The 24,529-nt window shown below is 43.7% G+C and overlaps 2 protein-coding genes across 10 annotated transcripts in view; one reads left to right on the top strand and one right to left on the bottom strand.

The window, feature by feature from the left end:
- The window catches only part of GPC1 (glypican 1), a 738,496-nt gene extending 728,474 nt beyond the window's left edge, over nucleotides 1–10,022 (top strand). The window contains exons 7-10 of the mRNA XM_032764746.2: nucleotides 1,428–1,547; nucleotides 2,916–3,049; nucleotides 5,835–6,010; nucleotides 8,641–10,022. Of these exons, the coding sequence (XP_032620637.1) occupies nucleotides 1,428–1,547; nucleotides 2,916–3,049; nucleotides 5,835–6,010; nucleotides 8,641–8,858 (648 nt within the window). The 3' untranslated portion in view covers nucleotides 8,859–10,022. The remainder of the gene's footprint in view (nucleotides 1–1,427; nucleotides 1,548–2,915; nucleotides 3,050–5,834; nucleotides 6,011–8,640) is intronic.
- Nucleotides 1–24,529, bottom strand: part of ANKMY1 (ankyrin repeat and MYND domain containing 1) — a 250,288-nt gene that overhangs the window by 171,755 nt on the left and 54,004 nt on the right. For 5 of the 9 annotated variants that reach the window (XM_032764741.2, XM_032764742.2, XM_032764740.2 and 2 more), the window contains 2 exons: nucleotides 21,612–21,766; nucleotides 19,956–20,677 (listed from right to left, as the gene is read on the bottom strand). In XM_032764741.2, the coding sequence (XP_032620632.1) occupies nucleotides 20,406–20,677; nucleotides 21,612–21,766 (427 nt within the window). In that variant the 3' untranslated portion in view covers nucleotides 19,956–20,405. Of the gene's footprint in view, nucleotides 1–13,144; nucleotides 14,469–17,619; nucleotides 17,674–19,426; nucleotides 20,678–21,611; nucleotides 21,767–24,529 lie in introns of those variants that run through there. The other 4 variants (XM_032764737.2, XM_032764738.2, XM_032764743.2 and 1 more) reach the window with 4 other exon arrangements.

Raw genomic sequence — 24,529 nt, forward strand, 5'->3', positions numbered from 1 at the left:
CATTATATTTCTATCCTTTAAATCATTATTGATTGAATCCTATGTCAGGTTTCCCTGGGGTTGATGTTCAGCCTAACCACCCTATAATTACCTCTGCTTGCCCTTTCTGAACATTGGTACAATATTAGCACTCTTCCAGTATTCTGGAATTTCCCCAGTAGTCCAAGATTTATTAAAAAATTAACGTCAGTGGGCCAAAAATCTCCTCAGCCAACTCCTGGGTGTAAGTTATCCGGGCCTATTGATTTAAAAAAATGTAGTCCTAGTAGGTGCTATTTAACATCTTCCTTTGTTATTAATGGGTTGGAAAGTACTTAAGCATCCTCATTCCAAACACAGAACATAAATATTTATTGAACATGTCTGCCTTCAAAAGTGAAGCTATTCTAGTTGGATTTGCAGACCAGATAGATTTGGGCTGTTTCTCCCAGTCATCAGAATTTTCAACCCCAGGAATTATATTATTTCGGTCAGTATTTGTATGCATTTAAAACTTAACAATAGATGGCCCTGAAATATAATCTGATACTCTGGGAAAAGTAGCTGAGATTGCTTTACTTACTCACCAGCTTGTAAAAACACAAGGCCATCTTTTATCCTACATGTAATATACTATCTAAACCAGTTTATTGCTTCATAAACCATAGCAGAGAATAAACCATTAATACCCGTTCACTGGTGTCAGTGAGAGCAAACGAGAATTGTTAGTTATTTTAATATTAATGTTTGACTGGAAATCTACAAAGGTTAATATTAGAGAGTACACTCCGTAGAATAGCTGTGGGAGAGAGCTAGACCCCAGCATTGCAGGCCTCTGCCTCAGCGCTGAGGTAATCAATCAGCTGCCGTGCTGCTCTTGCCAGAGTCCAATAAGGTGCATTAGAAACAAATGTCTCAAAATTGCTCATGTGTAATTATGAACAGAAAGTAATTGTCCCTCCCTCTCTTCTCACATCCAGCTTGGTAACAGTCCTTGCAGACTGTGATGCTACCAGCATGAACTACCAGGTGAATTAGTGATGATTTGTGTTCTTGTGTTAAATTGGCAGTGTTGAGCCAGTGAGATTACCACATAGCTGCCATTTGCACTTGTGGTTTGTTTGGACAATACACGGGGAGGGTTTCATTTTGTATTGTAGGGAAAGTGGAGGGTTGCATGGCTTTTTCGTCTCAGACCTGATGAATTTTTAGAATCATGGAAGGAAAAATGCAAAATTGCTAGAATATTTTTCTCTTTTTAATATAGACTATGGTGACAGGTCTAAAAACTAGGTCATAATTGAAAAGATCAGGTGAATGGAAGTAAATGGGGAATTCAGACAGAATTATTTAACAGGAAAAGTAATAAACACACAGCACTAGTTAATGGGGAAAGCTATTGAACCACAATATAAAGGAATGTTTGGTTTGGTTTGGGTTTTTTTCAGATTTTCCAAGGTTGTGGAAATCCCAAAATCAGCACAAAAGCATCCAGTGGAGAGGATAAGAAAAGAAGGGGAAAAGCTGTCAACGACGATAAATCCTCCGGGCTTGGACTGGAGAAGCTAGTAAGTGTCTCTCTGAATTTATAAAACATTTCCCCATTGGAATATTTAAAACTACCTGCTCCAATCGTGGGCTCATCATGTCTGTCCGTGTCATGTGTCGGGATCGTCGCTGACCCGATGGCAGGGTGTTACTGAGAGCTGTGAGCACGAACCCTGTTTGGGATCGGGTGGTGTGGTCTGTATAACACAAGCTTAGAGCAAGCCCTCGGCTACGCTCTAGCCTTTGGTGCCTTCCCAATAAACCCTTAGATGTGCCTATTAAGTAGAAAATGTTACTGACCTGTAGCTGTCCCACTGAAGACTCAACTAAAGACAGGATTCTGGCTGCTGAGTTTCAGCTTCGTAGCACCAGACTCCCCAAGCTTGTCAAGAGGTTTGGTCCCTAAGGGTATCAGTAGCAGAGAGGAGCACAAGCCAGCCAGCCCTTTCCTCCAAAACAGGCAGTTGTGCATCACCCTGCTGAACTTCATCACTGCTCTAAGTTGCTTCTCTCTCTGAAGGTCCAGCCCTTGTTTTTTTAAACATGATCGTGCACTGTCGTTGGTGCTCTGGGGCATCATCTCCTGATGATGATGATGGAGTAGCTTCAATGTTGTCTCTCTGCAGCTTTGCTGCACTGTTGGTCCTTGTCTTTTATTGGACATTTCTGATTCTGTGGACAACAGGCTGTGATCATCCTCTCTCTTCTCTGACAGAGCTGATCCAACGCCTTGTTCCCTGCTGTCCCTCAGCTGCTTGTGGCTCAGCTTCTCAGCACTAGATTACTGCACCTGCTTCCTAGCAGCTCCCTGTGTCACTCCGAGCCTCCCTGCTAGGCTGCTTTCCCTTGCTCAGCCCTCTGCCCTACCAGACCTGTTTCTCCTGTCCAGGCCTCCTGAGTCTGTCTCTATCTGCCCATCAGAGCCTGTTACCTGTCCTGCCCACTGCAGCCAGTTCTCAGCCTGCTGCCCACACTCTCAAACCATCTCCCTGGGCCCTCATTCCAGGATCACACAATACCCGCTCTTGTTTAAGGAATGGTTTGTGGCCCTGCTCAGCTAATCTCTTCCCTTGTGTCTACTTTAATGGGCGTGGCTAGGAAGGAGCCAGAACATCATTGTGATACATACCTTTAATATCAACTGTTATAAAACAGATGAACACAGCAGAACAGTCCTTCACATGTAAATGTTGGCCTCAGCTGGCCAGCTCCTTGGACTGAGGACTGTTATTTAAGGTAAAGTTAGTGCTCTTTTCCTGTACGTGAAAAATCAGCAGTGCTCTCTCTGTGTTGTCAAATAAATGAGCTAGAACCACCTAGCTGGACGACCCAGCCTCTGGGGTTTAGTAGGTGTTTCCTTGGGTCCAGATTCTCCCTCCATCTTACAGGTTTCTGATGCCAAAGGGAAGCTGAGAGACATCAAAGATTACTGGGTTGCCCTTCCAAGCACAATTTGCAATGAGAAAATAACATCCAGCTCGGTGAACGAGGACAAGTGCTGGAACGGAATGGCCAAGGGGAGGTAAGGACGAGGTGTAGAGAAGCAAAGCAAAAAATCTCCATACTAGACCTTAAAGCTGCTACCAGAAAGAGAAGATAAAGATAGGTGCAGAGATAAGCTAGTTCTTCCCACATCCCTGCCCCAGGAAGCTTCACAGCTTGTGACTTAAACTCCATTATAGATGTCATTTCACTAAAATATGGTTGCCCTCAAGAGCCTCGCCCTCAGTTGCTTCAACCCTAATCCTGTGTCCTCTATTCACTGGGAGTCTCTAAGGTCGCAATAACTTCCCTGGCCCCAGCTGGGGGCAGTGTGAGGATCAGGATCCATTGAGGGCTGATCAGGGCAGTCAGGAACTTCTTTGTGTGAGTTCCTCTTCACCCTCTGAGCGGCTGCACACCACAGTTACGGGCGGATCCCCTTTCTCTTCCTTCTGCCCTGGTTCTGAGCACTCCCAGGGCTAGTCAGCCCAATGCACAACTTGTTTAGGAGTCTGGCTGTGGCTGCCACACCCCTTGTGGGCCTCTCAGTCTCAGCCCTAGAACTGGGCCTGCTGTCAACTCCCATCAGTTTAAAGGGCTCAGCCCCAGCCTCTCAGGAACAAGTGCAAAGCTTAACCCTTGTCCAGAGGCAGTACTTGAGAAATGAATGCCTTGAATTTAAAATGTGTTGCTTTCTTCCCACATTTCAGACTTTTAAACATCGAACCACATTTGCCACAAAATTACGCACAGAATCTTCACACACTTTCAAAAGGCATTAAATGCTGTTAGTAGAATGGACAGATTCACTTTGGAAGAAATGCAGAGGCACTGCTGGGAATTGCAAACATTTACCTAGTTACCCATTTATGCACTGTTCCCTCTTAGACTTCACCCCTTGGAAATTCTGCCACCATAGAAATACATTGTGCCCATGGTTTACACTTAAAACATTGTTTTGGGGCCAGATCCTCAGCTGCTGTAAACATCATAACTCTGTTACCATCCCCGAGTAGCCTAATCTATGACAGCTGGGAATCTGGGCCTTGGGTTTTAAAATATTTTCAGGCATTAAAATGCCAAAGGTTTTTTTTTCAAGTGCTTGACATTAAGCTGGGAGAAATGCAGCTTTAATGACTAACTAGCCAGCTCCCAGTTGATTGGGTATAAGGGTTTCCCAGCTGCCTTGTCAATCATATCAGGAAGTGAATCCAGTAGTTCCAGTGCTGTCATGGAGTCCGTCATGATGTGTCAATTTCTTAAATCTTCCATCTGGTGATGAACCCCATTCTTGTGTGATGGGCTGGATGTCACGTGGGCTACGTCACTGGTGCCAGCATGGGACCAGATCTTCAGCCTTGCACAGAGTTGACCTAGGCCCAGGGGTGCTGGGACATCCTACCCTTCAGAAGTTGAGACACTCCATAGCAGCTACCCTAGGGCAGATGTAGCCTTAAATAGAGACCCAGGGGGTCATTATATTGCATGATGTCCCTGGGGTCGGTGTCAGCAGCGTGGCTCAGAGTCTGGGATCTCTGGCACTAAAAGAGTGAGACTATACTGCCTCAGCTGAAATACCCAAGTCGGTTAGTGCCTAGCTGGTAGCAAGAGGCAGTCCAACCACTAGAGGGAGACAGAGGCACACTGTACGCTCTGGGTTGCACATACAGTGGCAAATCCGCTGGCCTCCTCCCTACCCATTCCCGCCTCCCTTTGCCCTGCCAACCATGGACCCCCCAGCACAGCTGTGTTCAGTGCCTTGTGTGGGCCACCTGAATCCAGCCCTTTTCTTTCCACTGCGAGGGAGATCTCTGTAGTCAGAGTTGAGAGCTCAGATTGCACCTTACACTAATGCAGGAGTATGAGCAGAAAGACAAACGAACCTGAAACGTGAGGCTGCGATTGGAACACAAGTACAATAACTCCTCATTTTAAGTTGTCCCGGTTAACATTGTTTCGTTGTTACGTTGCTGATCAATTAGGGAACATGCTCGTTTACAGTTGTGCAATGCTTCACTCTTACGTTGTTTGGCTGCCTGCTTTCTCCACAGCTGGCACCCTCCCTACCTTCCCCCCCCCCCCACAGCAACTCCCACCCGCGGCGACCTGCAGATTCAGCTCTTCCCCTCCTCGGCCCACTTCTGCCTTGGCAATCAGCTGGCTGCGTGCCTCTTGGGGGCAGGAGGGGAGGGAGGAGCGAGGACTCGGGGCTCAGGCTTCTCTTCCCTCCCCTGCCTCCCGAACGCTGCAAGCCAGCTGATTGCCCTGGCAGGAGGCGGGGGGGGAGGGGAAGTCTGCGCACCCAGTCCTCGCTCCTCCCCCCTCCCTCCTGCCCCCTAAACACCGCAAGCCAGCTGATTGCCCCAGCCTGGGGCGAGGAGGAGTGAGGACTCGGTGTGCAGGCTCCCCCTCCCTCCTCTACCTCCCAACTATAGTAGTGTACTGTATTTACCATATGTTTGTAAACATACAGCACGTGCACACTACTCCCATCCCCAGCATAGTATTAAATTGCTTGTTTAAAATGTATATAATGCCTTTTGTCTGGCAAAAAAAATTCCCTGGAACCTAACCCCCCCCATTTATATTAATTCGTATGGGGAAATTGGATTCGCTTAACATTGTTTCACTTAAAGACACATTTTTCAGGAACATAACTACAACATTAAGCGAGGAGTTACTGTAAATACAATCATGATACTACCAAGCTGCAAAGCTCTCCCTCTCGTAGATGGTAGATTATCAGTTGTAATGGCAACTGTAATACCAAAAGGAGAATTTACTGTTTGGGGAAAACAATGTGAACAAATTGATTTCCTGTGTAGGTATTTACCAGAGGTGATGGGAGATGGTCTGGCCAATCAGATTAATAATCCAGAGGTAGAGGTGGACATCACCAAGCCAGATATGACCATTCGTCAGCAAATCATGCAGCTCAAGATCATGACAAACCGACTGCGCAATGCTTACAATGGGAATGATGTGGACTTCCAGGATGCTAGTGAGTACACCAGAAATCCCAAGTGATGGGAAAGGGATGAGGACAGATGGTGAATGTCAAGAGATTTCTGAATGATGGCTGGAGAAATTCCATTAATCCCAGTTCCTGGGAATGCATGATAAAATGAGAGAGAAGACTAAATGCCCACATGCGTCCTGCGGTGGTATTTTTACTTAGATTGCACAAACACTGATGAGGATAGAGTCCCTACCCTACTGCGAGTACAGGGCCTGATTCATAACTGTTGGCCCTTGTTATGGAACAACATGGAGTGTGGGTTTGCATCCAGCCTGTGATACTCCCGCCTCCAAAAGTGCATTAGAATAACGGAATGAGGTGCACTGCTGACAGCACTGTACTGACGCAGGGTAACGTAGTCACCATTTGTGTTCTGCAACACCCCACATGCCACCTAAGAGCCTGTACTGGAAAGGATGTTGGCCACAACCCAGGATATTTCACCTCCCCGCCCCCAGGAAAGACGATGTGATATGATCTTTAGCTGTCCCTGAACAGCTCTTAGGGAATGGGGAAATCGTTTGATTTGAGTGTCACCTCCCGAGCTCTAAGTCATGTATGGTCAGAGGTAGGCACAGCATTCCCTTCAAGACTAGAACCTGCACCCTTTCTGCTAGTGTGTGCACCAGAGATGTGTAAGTCAATGTAAGATCACAGACGATGCCGCAAGCGTTGTATGTGCTTCCATTTAGTGCTGGGATGGCCAAACAAAATGGGGCTATTGCTACACTAAGGCACAATCTACTGGCAGCTAGGGTTGAAATGTTTTCAATCTCCCGTGGCCATGTTTGTGTAACCATTAACTCACCTGTGAGGAATTCTTCCCATAGAGTATTATTCAGCAGCTTGGAATTTAGAACTCCCCTGTCCCCCAGATTGCAACAGAATCAGAATCTTTCTGGACACTTTTTAAATAAATCACAGACCACTGCAGTAAGGAGTCTGCAGCCACCATGAAAATTAGTTGTAATTGTGATGAAAACCCCATACACCATCATTACAATCTAACCCATATTGACCGTGCTCTTCATCTGGGCAAGATAAAAAGTCCACCTGAGAGAAACAGTGTCTTGCTGTCTGTTTTTTTCAGCTTCATTGTAGAAAACCCTTCAGTGTTTAATTTACGTAGAGAAAGGCATGATAAAGCTTTAGAGACAGACACAGAGCAGAAGAATGTGTGTGGTTCATTTTAGATTTGCCATCAAAATAATTCTATATAAAGCATAGAAGTCTTAAGAGAAAATCTGCCTTTTTAACCTTTTTTTATGAATATGACGATCTCTTGCTAATAAATAAATAAATAAAATTAATGTTGAGCCAGACTTTTCAGTAAAGTAGAAACAAAGACAAGATGTCTGGCGTACATTTTGTGTTTCAGGTGAACATTCCTGTAGACCCGGGCTTTGCTTTCCTTGCATTGTTCTAAATGACGATGTTCAATTATAGTAGCCCATTTAGAACACTTACGTGGTCAGAAAAACCGTCACAAACCAGGTCCGACGTGTCAAAACCTTACGCAAGTTGATTTTGTACAGCACAGCTCTGTACAGTGTTTCCACAGGACCAAATGCTGCCCTGACAGACACCCCGGCAACCCAGCTGAGGGCAAACATATCTGTTTGAAAGCTAATCTTGCAACTGTTACCCATCTTTGTCACCTACAGGGTAGAATACTGCAGTATTCTACTTAGTTACTCTTTAAGGCCACCCCAGAGTCTGCAGTTCCTCCTGAGAAGTGTGGACTGCTGTGAGCAAAGCCTCTTTTCACTTTAAACCAGTCTTCGTTATCCACAGCACATTGAATGCATCTCTAAAGACTGAGAGTCTACAACTCACCCTGTACCCAAAATCAGCAGTTATGTTCAGCTGAAGAGACCCATTATAGCTCTGGGGGTCGAACAGTTTAGGACTGGGGCTGGATTAACTCCGGGCCTGAGCCAAAGATTCATGACATCAACGGGAATCTTTGTTGCCTTCCAGGGGCTTTGGATCTGATCCATAAGAGCCCTGTGTATGTCTAGAGTTGACCGCCCTTGATAGTGCCTCAGAGACGATGTTTCATGAGCCTCACACTGTGATGTAAAATGTTCGTTCTTAGTTCAGCTTTAAACCAAAAGCTCAGGTATCCTCTCTCTCCATAGCCCAAACAGCAGCCTACGGTGGGTGCTCTTGTCACTTTTTAAAATTTTCCAATCAGCCTCTAGCTGCTACAGCAGTGGGCCATTTAAACATCAATGTGAGACCAAGTAGAGAAGGGCCAATGTGCTCTACAACCTTTATCTTGTTTGGCAGGGACCTGACTGACTCAAGCCTTGGCCACAGGTAACAGAGCCAGCTAACCACCTGGCTGCAGGGACTTGTGAACACTCCACGCCATCCTGTGTTCATTAAAGTACATCTAGTGAAGGAACACAATACAGATATTCCAATATATTCCAGATCATATACATGATAGATAGAAAGGAAAAACAGTGAATCAGTCGTAGAATTCATTCCCCTGGGATTCTTCCGCCATCCCATCTGCTGGAATTTGTAAGCATCTAGAGTCAGTGGCTGTCCTGAGCACAAAGTTTGATTTGTCAGTCTCACCCTGAGTTTCTGTCTGTGTGTAGGTGATGACATCAGTGGCTCTGGGAGCGGTGATGGCTGCCCTGATGAAGTCTGCGGCAAAAGACTTTCCAAGAACCCCAGCACCAGGCAGCCAGAAGTACATGCTATTCCAAACCAGTCTGGACGTGGCGTAAAGGGGGCCAGCAGCAAATTTTTGCCTTCCTCCTTGCTAATCTTCCTTTCTGTGGCTGTTATTGCAACGCAGTACTTGCGGCGGTAACTTACTTGCACAGCCATGAAAGAGACTGTGGCTGAGGTCTTAACTTTGCCAAAAAAAAAAAAAATTAAAAAAAAAGGACAATATTTAATTCATCTTGGCAAAAAAGAGGGAGGAAAAAAAAGGTCTCAATTGTTTGTGATATCTGGCAGTGCTAGAGCTGTTTCATCCTTGTTTGGTCTTTTTTGAATGCTGGGCCCTTCTTTCCGTACCTCATTTTGTATTTCATTGTTTTGCCACAAAGAGGCTCTTTGGGGTGTCAAACAAGCCTTTGCAGATAGGGGAAAAGAAAAAAATGATCTTCACAGGGTCACGATTTGACTGACTGCAGTGGAATATGCAGTTGACCTAATATTGTTATACAACCGTAGCCAAGAATGCCACTTACCATATTAACATCTAAAGCACGACAGTTTAGAACAGTGCAACTTTTAAAATTAGGACTGACAACAGCAGCAAGCACTCTGTTCTATTCAGGAGCTATTTCATGGTTTTTCTACTGTATTTCTTAAGCAGGCAGAGAGATGATCCTTCACTCATTTGCTTTGATGTACGTTTTTCAACTAATTCCTTATGCTAATACAAACTCGACTAGCAATGGGATTCCTTATCCAAGCATTTGCAATGAAAATGCAACAGTCCTTTCCACTTACAAGTACACAGCTTGTTTTGTTTACTAAAATTAGCCATCAGCGGCAATTAATAATGCTCCTACTTTAAAGTGAATGGGAGTGAGTTTTAGATTTTGCGTGATATTTGGAAACAACTGAAGTTAGCTATTAATGATAGTCTAATCTAGACCTGCAATCCAGTATCACGATATGCAACATTGAGTTGAAAATATGCAGGGTGAGATTTGTCATTTGAGAGGTTTGTTTCCTACAGGAGACTGAAGCTCTTTGTTAATGACAAAGACAACAATAACCTTCTACCAAAGGGATCGTTACAAATTGCTGTTTTGTGAAGTCTTGCATATTAATACACATAGAGTTATGAGGCCTAAAGCAATAAGTTACAGTGTTGGGAGTCAGTGGGTTATTACTTACTTCCCTTGGCAGTTTGTGTGCCCAGGAAAATGACTCAGATGTAAAATCTGGGCTTTGAGATTCTTTTTAAATGAATGCCTGCTCCCTCCCGCCCCCCAACTTCACCACTGCAGGGACTAAAGCAGAAAACTGTCCAGTGTCTGAGTTACAGCCACACATTGAGTCAGTGGATCATCAGGAATTAAAACCCAGGACACTTCCGGACCTTCCAGTCCTCTGCTCTAAGCAATGGATGCACAGCCTCCTAATTTTAGCCAGTAATTTTTCGTAGCTTATTACATGAGTGCCAGGAGTGGATTCAACTAAAGGCTTTGTTTTTGTCAACAAACGCTATATATAAATATACACACATACATATCTATCTGTTAAGGTGTCTGTGTTTACAGAGCTGTGCACTTTGGTTCCCTAGCTGGCTTAGCTCATTTGCAGATACAGTAAACATCGTTTGGAAAAGTATCTTTAGGAAATTTATCTAGAGTAACAATACAGTCCTACTGACTGTTTTTGGCAATGGGGAACTGTGAGTTTGGGCTCTGCTGTTATTAATTTTGTCTAATATTGTGATTTTTATTTTTGGGGAGAAAGCATATCTTATGTTTAAGACGTTTAGAGGCTTATCAGACTTTTAAACACTTCAGTGTCTTTCATAAGGGGAAAAATGTGTTTTGGTGCATAACAAAAGATTTGGGAAAAGCAGAATTTGATTTGTGCTGTCACTGTTTATGGAATGTGCAATTTAAGGTAAGACTGTAGGATCAGAGCACTAGGAATGTTGAGAGATATTGCAAGAAAGCAAGTGTAGTGAAGGCCTCGTTCCCCTGGTTGAGTTTAAATTCCTAGTTTGTTGGGCAACTACCACTGTTTCCTAATCCAGCCATGTAATGGGGGATGACATTTCTACTTCTGTATCAAAACGTGGCCTGTGTTTAGGCCAGTTATGAGTCATTGTCCCACATTACACCTTGCTTCTGCACAGACAATTTTAGATCATTTTGGTGGTGTATTCCCAGGATGCCACTAATTTTTGAAGCTTAAACTTGAGCCAGAGGCTTACCTTGCTGTTAGATTTAAATTATCTGGATTGAATTGAAGAAAGGTGAGGCTACTGGGCTTATCATAGTCTGAGGTGTAATTTCATTCAGGTTTGCCTTTATTGGTCTAGTGTAGTGATTTTTAGCCCATGTTGCCATTACACGTATAAATGAGCCTTCTATTATGTAACTCCTAACCCAGTGTCTGAGGGAGAATGGAAAACATTACATGTCGAAAGGGCATTAGAGTAGATTTTTTTAAACGATAAAGAAATTTGAGCACCACAGTCAATAGTTTTATAAATATTTAGTTGCCTATGGCTGTACGCAATGGAAGAGGAAAAAAAATCTCCTTCATCATGTAGTTGCAGCCTATTAGAGCACTGACACACAGTTCATGGCCCTGGGGGACAGTCTTGTTAAGTACTTTATCCCAGGCGTTCTCAACCTTTTCCTTTGAGCTCTCTCCCCCACCCCACCCCACTCCACTATAAAAACTCCACAGTGGGTTCTCTGCATATAAATGGCAGAGCCAGTGTTACAGGGTAGCAAGCAGGGCAACTGCCTGGGGCCCCATGCCACACGCCCTCCTCCCCAAGTTGCTCAGGCTTCAGCCCCAGGTGGTGGGGCTCAGGGCACTGGGCTTCTGGGCCCTACTGGTGGGGCTATGGCCTTCTTCCCTGGGCCCCAGCGAGTCCAACGCTGGCCCTGCTCTGTGGACCCCCCTGAAACCTGCTCATAGCCTCCCAGGGGGCCCTGGACCGCTGGTTGAAAACCACTGCTATAGCCTATATCAAGGGAGTATGACTCACTTTGGAAGGGGAAGAGGAAAAAGGACCATTCACTTCTCTGTTAGCAAGATGGAGATTCTCAGTGTTTTGACAAGTAAAGAATACTTAGGGACGCTGATGGGGCTTGTTCATTTTCATGTTGTTATCTGAATTCTTAAACAAACACCCACATCCCTGCAAAGTGGAGAACCAGTAAAATGGAGTCGTAGATTTACAGGCATCTCTGTCTTTAAACTTGCTCTTTTGTGCCATAATTTGTATGTTTTAACTAAGGGTGGGCTCATTAGCGGCTTTGAGAGCACAGATATTTATCATTTTACAAATGACAGACAACCTATTGTTTTCTGGTGGGCTTGGTAGGGGGATAAGGTATAACAAATATCCGCCGTACACCTTTGCTTTAAAAAAATGCATTTCTTGCTGGAGGATTAAGATTTATTTCACTTATTGGCATAGCTGGCCAGTTATATATTTCTTTCTGTTACCAAGGTACTTGTCACTATCTTGCACTCTTCATCTAAGGTTGAAATATGTTCTTTGAATCCTTGTATCAATAAAAAGGCTGGAGACTTAACTCTATATTTGTTCCCACTGTTACACATCACTATCTTATTTCTTCTGAGTTGTATTTTGAAATGCGAGTAGCCCTGCACTCAGTCCTTGGTTTGCCACTATCAACAGTATCAAACGGACATTCTGAGCGTCTCGCCTGCTCGAAAAAGTCTGGCAGAGAGCAGCCACCTCTAGGTATAGGAGATGCTTAAAAACAAGATTACATTTATTTGATGACATTTTAAAAAGTTACCATACTAAAGATTTAGTGTGTGTGTGTGAGAGAGAGAGAGTGTAATAAAGGAGAAAAATCTTAAATAAAAATTAGATTTACAACTAAATATTTGTAAACATAAGGCACAGTGTTAATTATTTACTACTGCACTCAAGATATTGCTTCTTGAAAAGTTAACAAAGGAAAAAGGCACTCATATCGCAGTAGAGAGCCTGTCTGAATTAAATAATCCACCACCAATGCTCCCTTCAAATGAAATGATGTTGAAATAGCTTTTGTTTTTCTAGATACACGGTTCCATTTCCAGAGGTTGGTGAACTTGGTAATGATACTAAGGGGGTGAGCCCCAGACTTTTGGTAATCAGATACTGACAGGAGGAGTGCACGTCCCTGGAGGTTAAAAGGCACCTAAAGAATTGCAGGTCCCCCCATTCCTCCTCACCCCAAACAAAGAAATTAATCAACTTCTTGTCTTTATAAAGCTTACCAGTTTACTTGGTATTTACTAAAATCTTTCAGTTACAGGAGTTTAGATTCTATTTTATGTACACAGCTCCAAACAGCTGATATCTGTATTCTGTAAAACTTAATACATGTTTATCCATGGTTACTCTACAAGGAACAGTATTTCTACAAACTACAATCTCCTGTAAATCCTCTGTGTATTATTCTTTAAAATAACTGCCACTAGCTAGGAAAACAAATAAAACATTTTTGTATCCAATTTTGTAGCTTTTATGAACACACCGCACATTAGCAAATGAGCTATAGGTAGGCCAAACATTGTGGAACTAGCATGCTCAAACTATATACAATCCAAGGATCAGTATCTGTTCTCAGCTATATCCATGCATACCTATGTAAGTCACATGGATGTGAGGAATGATATTCTGGTCCTTATGTACTCTGGCCAACATTTTCAAACATGACACTACAGACAGGCACATAAACAGGGCCTACTTTTCAGAGGTGCTGAGTACCTGGATCCACTAGGAGTTGTAGGTGCTCAGCGTCGCTAAAAATTAGACACCTAAACCAGAAAATTGCCTCCTTTTCCATGTGATGACCTCTGTCCCCCCTATGAGCAAAACATCCTGCTTCCATTCATGTCAACAGCAAAATGCCCATTGACTTGAACAGGTGTAGGCACTAAGGTTTTCACCACCCCAGAGTAGTTGCATGTCCTCAGTTGCTAATAAAATGGAATTGAGGGAGGGTTGAGAGGCGAGAGCATGCCAGAGCAATGGAAAGTTCTCCTTGCTGAACATGGTGAGCTTTGAGGTTGTGAGACATTTTTCATGCTTTTGGAGCATAATCTGTTTTTCAGAAGATTTGGTCAGTTGAATAACTAAAATCAGTGTAACAGCCAAATTGCCCTGCACCAATCACACTGTAATTAAGTGGAAATTCAAGCTTGAGGCAAGTGAAATTTTCATGGAGTTGATGAGAGCTATAATAAAGTCAAATTCTAGATGCTATTAATAGCTCTTACACAGTCTTACCCTGTACAATAGTCATTTTTATCATCCAGCTCTTTCTTTACATGTCTAACTGTAGAGGCGGCCATACTAATCAGTATTTTAAAATAAAAATGGAGAAGGCCCCTGGAAAATGACTTTGGATGGCTAAGTTGTCATCAAAGGCATATCATTAGTATCCTATCGCTTCTTATTTGATATAGCACTTATTAGATAAAGGCAAGTTATGCCAGGTCAACTTATTCAACATGTTCATTTTTTTTCTACCATAGGATTAATTGTAACTATAATTCCCAGTGTAAGGAAGATTTGGGTGCATGTCATCGGCCGCTGCACGTTGTCTGCTTGGACTTGGCTTCTTGTCATCTTTCCTGAAGACATCTCTTCTGCCTCTTCCATCTCTTCTCTCGCTTCCCTTTCTGCAAACAGGACTCTGCCTCTCTCTTGAAATGCCCGACTTAGTCTTAAGTTGATGCTTTCCTGTAAAAATAGATTGGCCTATGAAGGAACACTGGTTTCCTTGGCGCACAGTGAACTGGACACAGTTGCAAGCCTTCAAAATTACTGAGCCTTGACTCAGTTTAACAAGCAACATGGAAGCATGACAGAAACTATGTACACCTGCTAGCCTTTAAATGGATAGTGTATGGCACTGATGTTTGTATTTTTTCCCTTCCATTACAACTTCTAAGAGTCTCTTAATGTGAAAAGTTACTTGCAAATTGTCAGCATTAACATGAGCTTGCCTGTAATTGCTAGGTAGCTAGCTCAACTGCCAACATCACCACAATGTTTAAAATGCAAAGTAAAGCACAAAACTATGAAATGCTCCTAAGCACATAGTTTAGGTTACACACAGCACCCGAAAACCAGCCTGCAGGATCTATAGGTTGAGATTTTTCAATGTAGTCCAAGAAATTTATTTAGACATCAGATCATTTTAAATACAAGAGGTGGAAAAGGCTCAACCATAAATGGCAGCACATCGCTGACTCATGAAATTCTTCAGTTTAGGCTAATGTAGAAGATACATTAGCAAGGCAAATCAACCATAGGTTTGAAGACTTGACAGTGAATCAGAAACGAGGCAGCTGGTTAAGAGAGAGAGTTACCTCACATAATCATGAATGATGGCAAAACCATTGTCTTGCTCTGGTGGTCCATTTAACTCTGAACTTATCTGGGTGTGAGAGTTTGTCATAATCATGCTATTTTTAAAAAAGCAAAACTTTGCACTGATAGTTTGTATGTCAGGACAAATAGTAATGCCACTTTTCCCCCTTAGTTCAGTCTTTATGTAAATGTATCAGAGGGGTAGCCGTGTTAGTCTCGATCTGTAAAAGCAGCAGAGAATCCTGTGGCACCTTATAGACTAACAGACGTTTTGGAGCGTGAGCCTTCGTGGGTGAATACCCACTGCGTCTGACGAAGTGGGTATTCACCCACGAAAGCTCACACTCCAAAACGTCTGTTAGTCTATAAGGTGCCACAGGATTCTCTGCTGTCTTTATGTAAATGTAACAAAATAGAACAGTAACGATAAAAAGATAGCAAAGCAAACAGAGAGCCCCCCCCCCCAAATAAAATATACTATTATCTCACTTGAAGTAGTGTGAGCCCACTATGTTTGAGAGGGCAACAGGCCAGAAATGAGACACTAAAGACAACTGATAAGCAGCAAGAAGCTTGAATAATCGGAGCTTCACCCCAAAAGCTTCCAACTCTCTCAGTTGGCCTAGTTAGCTAAAGCAAGGCATTCAGTTTTCTCTTCGTGACAACTGAAGCAGGCACAAAGACAGTATCCAAGCAGCTGTCCTGGCTTCAATAGATAATGCTTTCAAAAAACACATCCATCTTGAACCAGACCTGTAACTTAAATCATGTTGTTGCACTTGCCTAAGTAAGTCTGTGTACATCACAGAGGGGGGAAGAAAAGCCACTTCTGCCTGCCCTAATAGCTCAGTAGGACAGGCCATGTGCAAAAAGGGAAGTCAAACAACAAAGATTTGCTAGCACTTTAAGAAGGGGCTGAAAGGGAAACATGGCCACTACCATAGTAATAGGGTGAAATGTAATAGTGAAAAGTGCAGGGTCATGCATTTAGGGATTAATAACAAACAGACAAACAGGCACTATTGTTATAAGCTGGGGAGGCATCAGTTGGAAGTAACAGAGGAGGAGAAGGACCTTGGAGTATTGGTTGATCACAGGATGACTATGAGCCGCCAATGTGATACGGCCGTGAAAAAGGCTAATGCGGTCTTGGGATGCATCAGGCGAGTTATTTCCAGTAAAGATAAGGAAGTGTTAATACCGTTATACAAGGCACCAATGAGACCTCATCTAGAATACTGTGTGCAGTTCCGATCTCCCATGTTTAAGAAGGATGAATTCAAACTGAAACAGGTTCAGAGGCAGGCTACTAGGATGATCCGAGGAATGGCAAAAACCTGTCATATGAAAGGAGATGCAAAGAGCTTGGCTTGTTTAGCCTAACCAAAAGAAGGCTGAGGAGAGAGATGATTGCGCTCTATAAATATAGCAGAGGAATAAATACCAGGGAGGGAGAGGAATTATTTAAGTTCAGTACCAACATGGACACAAGAACAAATGGATATAAATTGGCCATCAGGACGTTTAGACTTTAAAATTAGATGAAGCTTTCTAACTATCAGAGGAGTAAAGTTCTGGAACAGCCTTCCAAGGGGAGTAGTGGGGGAAAAAGACATAGCTGGCTTCAAGACTAAGCTTGATATGTTTAAGGAGGGGATGGTATAATGGGATAGCCTAATTTTGGCAATTAATTCATCTTTGATTACTAGCAGTAAATATTGCCAATGGCTTTTAATGGGATGTTAGATGGGGTGGGATCTGAGTTAGTTACTACAGAGAATTCTTTCCTGGGTGTCTGGCTGCTGAGTCTTGCCCACAAACTCAGGGTTTAGCTAATCGCCATATTTGGGGTCAGGAAGGAATTTTCCTCCAGGGCAGAGTGGCAGAAACCCTGGGGGGGGTTCACCTTCCTCTGCAGCGTGGGGCACGAGTCACTTGTTGGAAGATTCTCTACACCTTGAAGTCTCTAAACTGTTATTTGAGGACTTCAGTGGATCAGACACAGGAGTGGGTGGGTGAGATTCTGTAGCCTGCATTGTGCAGGAGGTCAGACTAGATGATCATAATGGTCCCTTCTGACCTTAAAGTCTATGATTCTATTATTCAGTACTGCAGCAAAGAACTTGCTGGGCAGTGTTGAGATAGACTTGTTATCACATGTGTCTTGGAATTAAATAGAGTTTTTTACTTTCTTTTCTTTAAAAGCAGCTGCAGCAATTTCTCACCTATAACACTCCATGAGCTACAACCAGTTACAGTTGCATGATAATGGCTATTTTAGAAGCTTTCTCTTAGCAAGTAAATAGTCTGCACTAGCAAGTGCCATACTTATTGCTTCCTTAAAAAAAATGCCTGCAACTTCCACTAATTTAAACTTTTGAATTATTCTGAAGATTAAAGCCAATGTGTGAGACTGGTACCACTGAGCTAGTAGCTGGAATGAGATTAAAAGGACCAAAAAGTGTATGCAACAGTTTTTTAATGATGAAAAAGTTGCTAATAGTCAACACTGACTTACCATCAACCTCAGATTGTAGGTTGTCTTGATCAGAGTCCGTTAATGATGAATCACCTTTAGCAGCAATAAAACAAGGTGCAAAGACATTTCAGAATAGTCGCTTGTGAGATTATATTGTGACTACTTCAAGGGACCAACCACTTCTACTGTACTCTAAGCAGTTTTAAAAAGTTGCTACCAGCCATAAATATCAATACAATTTATTTTATGAACCTTGCTCACAAAGAAATCATCATATTACATTTCCCAATATGCATATACATTTGCAGTTGTACAATAACTTTGACATAAAGAATATGTACAGATTTTCAATACAGAATAAATTGTAAAACACGACACAAGGAACATGTCTTTAAAAAGAAATCTCTGGATAAAGTTAAAAAAGGAACATGCCAAGTTTTCAGTGATCTACCGCTGAGCAGTGAGTGGCATTGTTGTCTCTTCACCAGATTCCTACTCTTTTTCAATGCAGAAAAAACACAGCCATCACACAGGAATTCTTGGGGGCGGGGCAAGGATTATGTCTGATGGCACTTCCAGTTTTCACTCATTAAATTTGTGGGCAAATCAGAGCTAAGGGGATCTTTAAGAGTCCTTGCAGTCTCCATTGTCTAGAGTGATCTATAGCATGAGGTACTGGTTCATAATCAATTAACTGTATGATTTCTACACTCCAGCCTAGTGAACACTTCCTCCATCGAAAGGAATGTCATCTTAGGTATGTGCCATTAATCCATATCACAGCATGTTCAGATATCATAACTTCATGACAGGTTCTATACAGCTCCTTCAAAAACAATTAAAATGATCCTCGAGGTTGGCTCTGCTCATGGATCTGGTTATGACATATGGAGCCTTTCATCTACAAGTCACCATATGAAATATAGCCAAGTTAGGCATGACTGAAAAATTGCTCCCATTTACAGAGGGTTGTTGGCTTGTGTGAAATGTGTTTGTAGTCTCAGTCCAGTCCATACGGAATAAGTTAGCTCTCCACAAACCACGGCTGCACCTTGTACAAATTGGAACCCTTCAAGGACAGTCTTCCAGTAGCAATCAAACACTGACGGGGTTCAGAGACTAACTCACCTTCACAGCAACTATCCATGCAGTACCACTCTTGCGGACAAGCTGAATGTAGTCTCCAGGACTCTACCTTTAGCATTTTTCATGGCAGAATAAAACCTTCAAAAAGAAACATCTACAATAGTCAGCACTATACTCTGACTAGGTGCAGCAAATACATTAAAAAAGCATCTGCCAAAAGCCAGCTTTGCAACAGGCAAGCCACACGTGCCATTTCAATGGTTTGGAAATACTAGAATTTGTCAAAGACACTGCTCCAAAGATGTGCCAAAGTCCTCAGGTATGTATAAAATACATACAGCAGATTGTGTTGGGAGCAAGTGTTTTCTTAATCCTCTGCTCTTTTCCAAAGAGCTCGTATTACTCTTGTTCTGTTTTTCAAGGCCGTCGCGGTACCAGTCCACCATTTTGTCTTCACAATCTGATGGCTACTCCCTGCATGTCTAACTCTTATAGCCGATACCATTATTTATCAATATAGTGATTCCCACTGGAAGCTAACTAATAACATTGGCCTTTGATGCCAGGCCCTCAACTTTTTTTTGCTAAGCACAAAATTTCCCATCACTTTTAATTAGACATTTTTCTTCAACTTTCCATTTGTGTTTCAACATTTTGGTTACATAAGTAAAGTCAAGTGGCAGGTCTCTAGATGGGTCTTGCTGTTCTGAGAAGATGAGCTGTGATAGCTCTATTGTAAAATGCTGCTATTCACCTCACCAAGGCAGTCACAAGACCTCTCTCAGCCAATCTGGAGCTTTTCCCTTGCAACAACTCAGCAAGTGAATATATGCAGAGCACTAATATCATAAAGTACTTCTGCTGAGCTCAATCTTGATTGCTCCTAACCCAAGCTTCAATTTTTGTTTTCAAAATGATAAGCAGCTATTATTAAAAGGAGGACATCTGGGATTTGTAGAAATGGTTTGGGATGGCCAATGCCGGAATTTCTTAGCTTTTGAAGGAATATGATTTAGGAGAATTTTTCCATCACTGACATTCCAGTTACAATGTAGCACTCATGTAGCTTCTTGACTCAAGGAACAGCTTGGACTGAAATCTTATCATTCTGAAAGTTTTAGCAGAAGTCTTAGATTTTTGGCACTTATAAAGCAGAAGGTCTATGTTTTTTCCAACAGAATCCTCCAGCATAGCTACATGTAGTGGAGTCAACACAATGGTAACTTCACCGCTGTTTACTGCCTGGATATTATTTAGTCATATCTCAGGTGTAGTCTCAACACTTCATTTTTCTGATCATGCTGCTGTCATTTCTTGAGACGTAAACAAGATCCATGAGGTTGAATATGGCTTTTTTGTTGTTGCTTTTTCGTCTTCATTATTAATTCACATGGGAAGGAAAAAGTTCATTTGCATTAAATGGTCACTATTACTGTCACAGGAGAGGTGGTCCCATCTCAGCAGAGGTCCTTCCTACTGTCCTGACTTGTTTGCAGTGATCAATATGCAACAGTAGGTTGGTCAGCATGATGAAGCAGCCAAAAAAAGGACCATATTCTAGCGAGGTCAGCATCACCCTGGTTGGTCAAGAACTTAGTTTTCTTGTAGTCAAGGTCTTATTGGGAAACTTTAATATCTTTTCGTTTCATGTGTTGTGATAATGTGATTTTTCAACTAGCACCTACCACATTATTTGATAGTTTTTATTGCCATCTGGTGGTTTGGGGTCTGTACTGCAACTAGTGTTCTTCCCCGTATTTCCTCCTTCTCCCACATGCACTGAAGCAGTAGCAGTAATGATATAGCATTTGATACATTTCCATACTTCCTTTATCCCCAGGGTTTCTAAAGCAACTACAAACACATGTACATTTTATATATAGCACAGTCGTATACAACCAAGTATATACAACAAAAGAAATGTAGCTGCCATCTGTAGAATGAAATACAGAAACAGCACAAGCAATGTAACAATAGCTTAAAGATCGGATATGAAGAACACTATCATATCCTGTTTAAAAGAGCAGAAGGGATTGACTGCAAGTAAACAAAAATTAATAATCCATATTGTAATTTGGCTGGACAAGGTTAAACCTTGCTTGTGAAAAATCCAAGGGATCTTTAGAGGCTACAAGTGACAGTGTGCACTTTTTCCATTTCGTTAGTCTCTGACAGCACAGACCTAGCATTTTCCCAAGCCATATAGATCCAGAGGGAAGAGTCATGTACTGAGTTGCCACTAAAATGTAGTTCAGTCATAGAATGGCAGCACCATTTTACATATATGTGCCTTCATGTTCAAGAGATTTCTCATTCACTCAAATATATGAGCATCTGGCCTAGTGACAGCAAGTCTGCCTTTTTGTACCACTTCATTATGCAAGTCTCCTACAGATGTGTAGAACATTTTTCTTGTATCAGTGTGTATATTTTTTTATAGTTATTATACAAATAGTGCAGATTACAAGGACTGAAGTGAGAGGCATGGTATTTGTGATTCAGTGGACCAAGAAGAGGATTTCACAGTCTTTTCATTTTTAATTGCATAAAGGTCAGCAAAAGGTTATTTCTGTGCTGAAAGGCCCATATAATCTGGTTTATTGGGCGCCTGAGGCACAGAAATCTGTGCTCGCTGTAACTTAACTTTTATTTCTGCTTTGCCGTTCACCTTTAAAAAGTCTCCTAGGCTGAAATCAATGATAATGCCACTATACCAAGCTTCTTACATCTAACCGTTTTAATAAGTATGAGCCCACTCAAGGTCAACTGATACATTAACTGAAACTTGTTGCTATGAATTTTATCTTGCCTTAGTGTTTAACTAACATACATTTAATAACATACCATTAAAAACAGGCCATACACTTCAGCAACGTATTTCAACATACATGTCCCACATGCCTTGCTTTCCCTGCACTCTATGAGGTATCATCAGTCAAACCTACCTGGAGCTCCTAAGCACTCGCGTTTGTGACGCTCATTCCAGGCTTTGACTTTACAAGCCTTGCTGCAAGTGAAGATCTCGTAACAGCGCGTGCAAACAGTGAGCCGAATCCCTATAGCCCGCCCACACTGGTAGCAGTATTTAAAGAAGGGCTGCCTGGAACAGAAATAGCATGAGAAGGCCCATCAGGAGAGTTCATGTTTATTTTTTTTTTTTCGTGGCTTTGCCAACATAGTCACACTTTACATGGCAAAGGAAATCAAAATGCCTCACAATACAGGGGTAAATATCTGCCCTCATGCACCAAGGTAACCAAAAGGAGTGAGGCACTGTGGTGGATCACAGTGCTTATGTTGCTATTTGTGGAACAAATGAACACAAGCAGCAATGCAAAGTTAGGTGTATCAAAAGGCAACAGGCCCAAGCCTGCCCCATACTGAAGCCCTCTCATTTGCCAATTCATTGTGCACACCAGCCAACTCCTTGCACTGGCTCGCTCTCCAGTACTAAATGTAGGAGTGAGTGTCTATGCAAGATTAAATCTGGCAGGTCACAAATACAAGTTGTCAGATTTGGAGAAGGTTTGTAAAAACCTCATTAGTACTGAGAAACACAACACAGCCACTGCTGGAGCATACTGCTTGCACCACAGCAACTCTCCATCAGTTTAGGACAAGACGTGAAGAATATTCTATCCCGGGGCGGGCAAACTTTTTGGCCTGAGGGCCGCATTGGGTTTCGGAAATTGTATGGAGGGGCGGTTAGGGGAGACAGTGCCTCCCTAAACAGCCAGGAGTGGCCCGGCCCCCACCCCCCTATCCGACCCCCCCTGCTTCTTGCCCCCTTAAAGCACCTCCCCCCCAGGACTCCTGTCCTATACAACCCCCCCGTTCCCTGATGCTCCCCCCACCAGGACCACTGACCCATCCAACCCCTCCCTTCTCCCTGTCCTATAACTGCCTCCTACCGCCTCATCCAACCCCCCTGCCCCCTTCTTAACCGCCCCCTGGGATCCCTGCCCACATTCAAGCCCCCTGTTCCCTGCCCTCTGACCGCCCTGCCCCATCTACAACCCTGCTCCCTGCTCCCTTACCGCACTGCCTGGAGCGCTGGTGGCACTACAGCTGCACTGCCTGGCTGGAGCCAGCCACGTACCATACAGCACAGAGCACCGGGTCAGGCCAGACTTTGCAGCTGCACTGACCCAGGAGCTCACAACCCCACTGTCCAGAGCACTGCACCACTGGCAGGGTGAGCTGAGGCTCCAGGGGATGGGGAACAGCAGGGGAGAGGCCGGGGGTAAGCCTCCTGGGCCAGGAGTATGGGGCTGGGCAGGAGGGTCCCGTGGGCCAGATGTGGCCTGTGGTTTGCCCACCTCTGTTCTATCCCATTGATGCAGCAGGACATATTTAGATAGGCAGAATGTACTTACCCCCGTTGCAATGTGGCCTAGGCACTAGAAAGAAATGTCCCTGTACCTTTTAAAAGCATCTTGGGATCTTAAAAAACCACAAGTGGTCAGGACCTCTGTTCATCTCATCCCAAACATCCCCTCCCACTCCACACTCATCACCTAATCTCACACCAGTACAGAGGGCTGAGCACCATGCTGGATTACTGGGTTCAGTATTGACCCAGACAAAAAAGCACTGCCTACTGACTCTCCACCACTCTTTACAGCACTGATTTCCTTGACAGTATTTGGATGTCTCACCCTGCTTAGCTTGTGAGATCTGACAAGATAAAAGAGGGTTACCTTACCCATAACTGGAGTTCTTCAAGATGTATTGCTCATGTCTATTCCACAGTAAGTGTGCATGCTTGCCGCGTGCACTGGTGTCAGAAGTTTTTCCCCTAGCAGTACCCGTAGGGAAACGCCCCAGCAACCCCTGGAGTGGCACCTCCATGGCCAACCCTGAGTTCCTTCTTGCCAGACAACTCCGACAGAGGGGAAAGAGGGCGGGATGTGGAATAGACACGAGCAACACATCTCTAAGAACACCAGCTACAGAAAAGGTAACTGTTTTTTCTTCTGCGAGTGATTGCTCATGTGTATTCCACAATAGGTGATTCCAAGCTATATCTGCTGGAGGTGGTAAGGAGTTCACAAATTCTCGGGACGGAGCACTGCCCTGCCAAACCCAGCGTCCTCCCTGGTGTGGGAGACGATCACACAATGCGAGGTGACCATGTGAACTGAAGAACATGTAGCAGCCCTACAAATGTCCTGGATGGGGACGTGGGCCAAAAAGGCAGCTGACAAGTCTTGCACCCGAGTCGAGTGCCCCTTCACAATAGATGGCGGAAGGATTCCCGCCAGGTCATAACAGGTACGGACACACAAAGTGATCCGGTTAGAGAGCCACTGAGTGGAGATCGGCCAACCTTTCATGCGCTCATCCAAGGCGATGAACAGTTGCGAGGACTTTCTGAACAGCTTAGTCCACTCCAGATAGAAAGCCAGAGCCTGTCTCATATCCAGCGTGTGGAGATGGCGCTCCTCATTGGACGTGTGTGGCTTAGGCCAGAGGACCGGTAGAAAAATGTCCTGACCCATGTGACAGGCGGCGACCACCTTCGGGAGGAATGAAGGGTGTGGGCAAAGCTGAACCTTATCCTTATGAAACACCACATACGGGGGCTCGGAGGTCAGGGCCCTGAGCTCCGAGACCTGCCAGGCCAACATGATCGCAACCAGGAAGGCAACCTTCCATGAGACGTGTGACCAGGAGCACATGGCTAGCGGCTCAAACAGGGGCCCTGTGAGATGAGCCAACACCAGGTTTAGGTCCCACTGCGGGACTGGAGGCCTAACATACAGGAAGAGATGACCCCTTAAGGAATCGGCCAGTCATAGCGTGGGAGAATACTGTGTGGTCCTGCACCGGTGGATGGAAGGCTGATATGGCCGCCAAGTGC

This window comes from Chelonoidis abingdonii, chromosome 8 (assembly GCF_003597395.2).
Source record: "Chelonoidis abingdonii isolate Lonesome George chromosome 8, CheloAbing_2.0, whole genome shotgun sequence".
NCBI lineage: Eukaryota > Metazoa > Chordata > Testudines > Testudinidae > Chelonoidis > Chelonoidis abingdonii.